The sequence below is a fragment of the Chrysochloris asiatica genome, unplaced genomic scaffold, assembly GCF_000296735.1.
Source record: "Chrysochloris asiatica unplaced genomic scaffold, ChrAsi1.0 scaffold00088, whole genome shotgun sequence".
Classification (NCBI taxonomy): Eukaryota; Metazoa; Chordata; class Mammalia; order Afrosoricida; family Chrysochloridae; genus Chrysochloris; species Chrysochloris asiatica.
The window spans coordinates 8465858-8472360 of record NW_006408606.1 but is presented as its reverse complement, the minus strand read 5'-3'; the positions used below and the strand labels follow the sequence as shown (position 1 = coordinate 8472360).

The window sequence follows — 6503 nt, the reverse complement described above, 5'->3', positions numbered from 1 at the left end:
CAGTAGTGAGGTTGGTTCAGGATCGGGCAGTGTTTCATTCTGCTGTGCATAAGGTCTCTATGAGTCAGTACCAACTTTATGGCACCTAACAACAACAACAACTCAGTTGGAATTTTCAGCGACTTCATCCATAAGCAAACGTCCAGTTCATCAAGTTATAGCAATTTATGCTTGCTCTGTGTATCAGACTTCTTTATCTTTATCAGATGGATTTTTGGTCAGCAAGCCATCCAACCTAGGTCAAATGAGTGTACTATCTATAAGTTTGGGAGTTCTCATATGCCTCCCCCCACTTCAGACCAGCTGGTCACTTCACTCTTAAATCTAGCCCCCAGTGGCTAGGTCAGTGTCCTTGAACTGGGGAGTTTACACATCTCCCTGAACTTCAAACCAGCCAGCCCTTCTTCTTTCTCTCATCTCAAGGTCATCAGGTATCTATAGAACAAAACCAAACTTAGCCTGTGTCTTCAGTGCTATGTGTCCCCCACTTCCACTCACAAGTTGAGTAGGGCAGTCACCAGTGTGCATACAAGACTGTGTGTTCCCTTTGAGTTTCAGTCTTAGAAAGGGGTGTATCCTGATAGGCTGACTTTTCTTGCCTTGATGGCTCTGAGGCAAACAGCTTGCTTGATATTGTCACAACTGTTCAGTCTGCTGCTCCCCCACTTCCCTACCCCCTGCTGATGTTTCTTTTAAGAAGTACCTTAGATTGGTCTGCCTGTTTTCAATTGGGAAAACCCCACCTCTAATCAACCTTCTGCTTCAATAATGCAAGAAAATAAAATGTAAATTCTTAATTTTATAAAAGAAATTTGGTTCAAAAAGGAATTAGATATTAAGTAGAAGTGATTATTTTAATTAAAAATTTCTGTTTTACAACACACCTTGCACATAATGTGGGGTCAATAAATATTTGTTAAATATAGGTTGATTTTAATCCTGACAATTGCCAGTATAAATGATAGATTAATGAATAGTGAATGTTTTTGTCTTTTGTCTTTCTACTTTAGTTCCCCATTTAAAAGTGGTGTGTCAATGGCAAGTCGGCTTTGTAAGGCTGCCATGTTAAGTCGATTTAACCTGCTTGCTAAAGAAGCTAAAAAAGAAGATTTGCTTGAAGCTAGTACATATCATGCAGCTAAGGTAAGCCCTTAAAGAAATTAAGCTTATCATAGAAATAAAAAGATTTTTTTAAAAAAGATAATTTGATGATGATACTACACAGCAAAGTTTTGAATATAAAATTTCCTAAATATATTACCATGAGTTATTGATTAAACTTTTCTCCCAAAATAAGTGTTGTGAATTCTAACCTCAGTGCCTGTTGTATAATCCTATTTGGGAATAGTAAGTTGTCTTTGCTATGCTATCAAGACAGAATTAGTGTAAAGTGTGTTTGAAATTAATCTCTTCTGAGATATATAGGAGATTAAACAAGCAAGCAAAAGATGCAGAGGCAGAAGAAGAGAAATACCAAGCCAAATGATGATTAATAGGAGAAGTTCAGAAAAGATTAGGACCTTCCTCCAAAGCTGACGGACAAAGTCGTCTTCCTTTAGAGCTGGCACCCTGAATTCAGACTTACAGCCTCCTGAACTGTGAAACTACCACTGTCAGTGTATCACACTGTAATGATTTGCATGTTACTGTGATGCTGGAAGCTATGGCACTTAGTATCTTCAATACCAACAGAGTCACCCATGATAGGTTTTAGTGGAACTTACAGACTAGGTCAGTCTAGGAAGAAAGAGAGGTATATTACTTCTGAATGGTTAGCCATTGAAAATCTTATGATTGAAAATCTTATGGCGGAACATTGTTGGATATGGTGCCAGAAGATGAGCTCCTCAGGTTGGAAGGCACTCAGAATAATGACTGGGAAAGAGCTGCCTCCTCAAAGTAGAATTGACCATAATAAGTGAATGGATAAAAGCTTTTGGAACTTTTATTTACTGATGTGGCGCAACTCAAAATGAGAAGAAACAGCTGAAAACTGTTTTCTGTTATTAATCAGAACATAGAACATATGGATTATGAACTAGGAAAATTGAAAGTTGTCCAAAATGAAATACAATATATATCACTGATATCCTAGGCATTAGTAAGCTGAAATGGACTGGTATTAGCCTTTTTATATCAGACAATCATGTGGTTAACTATGGCAGATATCAAATTTAAGATCATGATCAAAAAGAGCATTTCAAGATCTAGAAGTACAGTGATTTTTGTAATAGGATAATATCCATATGCCAAAAGGGAAGACCTGTTAATACCATTATTATTCAAATTTGGCACCAACCACTAAAGCAAGTGATGGTGAAATTTAAGAATTCTACCAACTTATTCAATCTGAAATTGACCAATTATCCAATCAAGATACATTGATAATTACTGGTGATTGGAATATAAAAGTTAGAAACCAAGAGTAAGGATCAGTAGTTGGAAAATAAGGCCTTGGTGACAGAAATGATACTTGATATTGCATGATATAATTTTTTAAGATGAACAACTTATTCATTACAAATACCTTTTGTAAACAACATGAAAAGGTGACTACACACATGGACCTCACCAGATGGAATACACAGAAGTAAAATTGACTACATCTGAGTGAAAAGACAGTGGAAAAAGGTCAATATATACGGCAAAAACAAGGTCAGGGACTGACTGTGGAACAGACCATCAATTGCTCATATGCAACTTGAGGCTGAAGTTCAAGAAAATTAAAACAAGACCACAAGAGCCAAAATACGATATTGAATATGCCCCATCTGAATTTAGAGACCATCTCAAGAACAGAGTTGATGCATTATAATGACTGAAGACCAGAAGAGTTGTGGACGACATCAAGATCAACATACAGGAAGAAAGCATAAGGTCATTAAGAAGACAAGAAAGAAGGAAATATATTTAAAGATCTGTGCCTAGCCATTTGTTGTTGTTAAGTGTCGTTGAGTCCGTTCAGACTTATCGCGGCCCTGTATAGGGTTTCCATAGAGTGACTGGTGGGTTTGAACTGCCGACCTTGTGCCTCAAACTGACCTTGCAGTCCAGCACATTATCCTGCAGTGCAATACCAAGACTCCATGCCTAACCATATGATAGTCAGATTGCTTAAAAGAATGAAAAATCTGAAAGTATTACAAGCAAAACAAATTATGTATAGGAGAACCATTCACCTTAAAGCTGAATGGTTTTCCATTAGAAGCAATTGAGGTTGTGGTGCTATGTATTGTGTGTCAGTTTGACTAGGTTCTGGTACCCAATGGTGTGGCCAAACATTAGTTGTCATAGAGTAATTACATGTGATTAAATTAGTTCATTTTGGTAGAGCAGATTACCTTCTACAGTATAATGTGTTGATTCCCATGCAGTATATACTGACTCCTAGTAACCCTGTAAGGAGCTCTGGTAATGTAGTGGTTACAAGTCAGGCTGCTAACTTCAAGGTTAGCTGTTCGAAATTACCAGCCATTCCATAGGAGAAAGGTGATGTTTCCTGCTCCTGTAAATATGTATAGCCTTGGAAACACTATGCAGGGTCACTGTGATTTGAACTGACTCCATGGCACACAACCACCAGTAACCCTATAGGGCAGAGTAGAACTGCCCTATTGTGTTTCCTAATCTATAATCTTTATGGGAGCACATCACTAGGTCTTTTCTCCAATAAACTGTGACTGGTGGGTTTGAGCTACTTACTTTTTGGTTATCAGTCAAGCAGTCATTGCTCTACCAGGACTCTTATAATTGAGAAGATGTAATTATCTCACGTGATACAATGTAATCACACTCCATCATGCAGTGGCCTTTCATAATGCAAAAGAATGGACTCAATTATCCAGTTGAGGTCATACTTGTGTAGAGTGGATCCTAAACCTCATCACTTCTGAGTTATTATAAGACTAGAATAGATTACAATGATACACACATACAGGAAGGGAGATGGCATGTAAGGATCATCTCCAGCCAAAAGGAACAATAGACACCAGAACTAGGAGACAGGCTTATAGAAGGAATGGACATTTCTGATATTCTGATTTGCACTTTCAGCCTTCTGTTTTGAGGTAATAAATTTCTTAAAGTTGTCCAGTTGTGGTATTTCTTGTAATAACCAGCACTAGGAAACTAAGACAGAAGCTGTGGTGGTTAATTTATGCATCAATCTGGTCAGACTGTGTTGCCCAATTATTTAGTCATATACTAGACTACATGTTGCTATGACGGTAACAGATTTATACTTAAATGATAGTAAACGTTACTCAAATCTGATACCGTCATAGCAACATGTAATGGAGCTCTGGTAGCATAGTGGTTACAAATCTCACGGTCAGCAGTTCGAAACTACCAGTTATTCCACGGGAGAAAGATAAGCCTTTCTGCACCCGTAAAGATTTACAGCCTTGGAAACCCTGTATAGGGTTACTATGAGTCGGAACTGACTCCATGGCTACATCACCACCACCAACAATAACAAATATATCTTATTACCCTCCACAGTGTTGGTGAGCCTCATCCAAAACTCTTATAAAACTTAAGCACAAAAACTGAGTTTTCCTGAGGGAGAAGAATTCTGCCCTAGGGCTGTAAATATGCATCTGTCAGAATTCCATTCAGTCACCAGGCCTATTAATTTCAGACATAAGACTCCTAGAGTTTCCACCCTATCACCTGGTCTATGGGTTTTGGACTTGCCAGATCACACAATCAGTCACCCAACCCAATTCTTAAAATCCTCAGTTTTTCTCTTTTTTTTTCCTGTGTGTAAGTTTGAATGTATGTATAGCTTATTGGTTCTATTTCTCTGGACTATCCTAAGACTGAGGACAACCCAAATTAGCCAAAGCAATCTCAAAAAAGAACAGTTGGAGAATTCACACTTATTGATTTCAGAGCTTACTGGAAAGCTATAGTAATCAAGAGAGTGTAGTACTTACATATGATAGACTTGCTGTTACTGTTAAGTGCCTCCAAGTCATTTCCGACTCATAGCGACCCAGTATAGGGTTTCTGAGGAGCAGCTTGTGGGTTTGAACTGCTGACCTTGTAGTTCACAGTCCAGTGCTGATCCTACAAACTAGGAGTCCAACCTGTAGATTAATAGAACATAATTAATAGTTCTGAAATAAACTTTGATTTTTTGACAAGAGCACCAAAATAATTCAGTTGAAAAAAATCGCATCATGGATTAAGTTGTGTTCCCTCAAAATGTGTGTGTATTTGGCTGGGCCATGATTCTCACTGGCACTTATATATGGTGCAGTCATACCCCACGTTAAGATCTGATGTGATCAGACAAGCCGTTGTAAGAGGATTAGGCTGGGATGCAACACTCTTAGTCAGGTCACAGCCCTGATCTGATGTAACGGAAAGTTCCTTGGGATGTAGCTTAAATCACCTTTCATCCTCTATGAGGGAAAAGGAGAGAGAAGCAAGCAGAGAAAGAAGGTTGGTGCTTCAAAATCCCCTGCCATTCCTTGGAAACCCTATACAGGAAACAACTCGATGGCACTTAACAACAACAACCAAGAAAAAAAGAGCCTGGAGCCAGAGCACTTCCTTTGGACTCAGGACACCCCTAGGAGACTCAGAAAGAGAAAGCCTTGCTCTAGAGCAGTCACTCTGAATTCAGACTTCTGGCCTTCTAAATCATGAAAGAATGTATTTGTTTGTTAACACAATCCACTTGTAGTATTTCCGGTGTAGCAATGCTAGATAACTAAGACAAAAAGTCTCTTCAACAAATAATCCTAGGACAAGTATATATCTATATGCAAAAGAGTGAATTTGTACCACGGCATTATGCCATATACAAACATTTTCTGAAAATGGATCATGTACCCTACATGTAAAGGATCATTGGTAGCACTTTGATTTTGAGCTGGGTTGTTAACTGCAAAGTTAGTAGTTCAAATCTGCCAGTCACTCTGCAGAAGAAAGATGAGACTTTCTGCTCCCATAAAGACTTACAGATGCACACAGATACTCAGCCCAAGAACAGGCCCTGAACTTTTCTGAACAGGGTTGTAGAGAGGGAAAGAGAGTTTAAAAACAAAACAGGCCAAAAATTAAATTAAAGCTTGAGGTATAGCATAACAACCAACAGTAGCATTTTGAAATCTCTAAGGCAGCTTTGAAAGCAATAAGCTGAAGAGAGTACATTAAAGTCATACTCACATTAGGATACAGATTTTTTTTCTTCTCTTCCCTCCTCTCCGTTTTCTGTGATTAAAGACTGCAGTATTCCTTCTAGTTTTTGTTGTTGCTGTTTTTTACTCTTTTTTTTTTTCTCTCTCCATTTTTTCGCTGGTGTTGTTTTGCTGTTATATGCACCCCCTTCTGCTTTTGGAGGACTCTTTGTCTCCTTTTATTACACAAGAAGAGTCAGCAACTGCTGACTACAGCACAATTTACAATACAAACTCCAAGCTACAATCACACTCTATAAAACACCAAAACCCAGGTAAGAATCAATACCAACTGCCATATACCAGGGAAACAGA

At 38.3% G+C, this 6503-nt stretch overlaps 1 protein-coding gene across 2 annotated transcripts in view; it reads left to right on the top strand.

The window, feature by feature from the left end:
- Positions 1–6503, top strand: part of ADAD1 (adenosine deaminase domain containing 1 (testis-specific)) — a 142635-nt gene that overhangs the window by 127303 nt on the left and 8829 nt on the right. For both annotated transcript variants that reach the window (XM_006866271.1, XM_006866270.1), the window contains exon 10: positions 1011–1143. In XM_006866271.1, coding sequence (XP_006866333.1) covers positions 1011–1143 — 133 coding nt within the window. The remainder of the gene's footprint in view (positions 1–1010; positions 1144–6503) is intronic.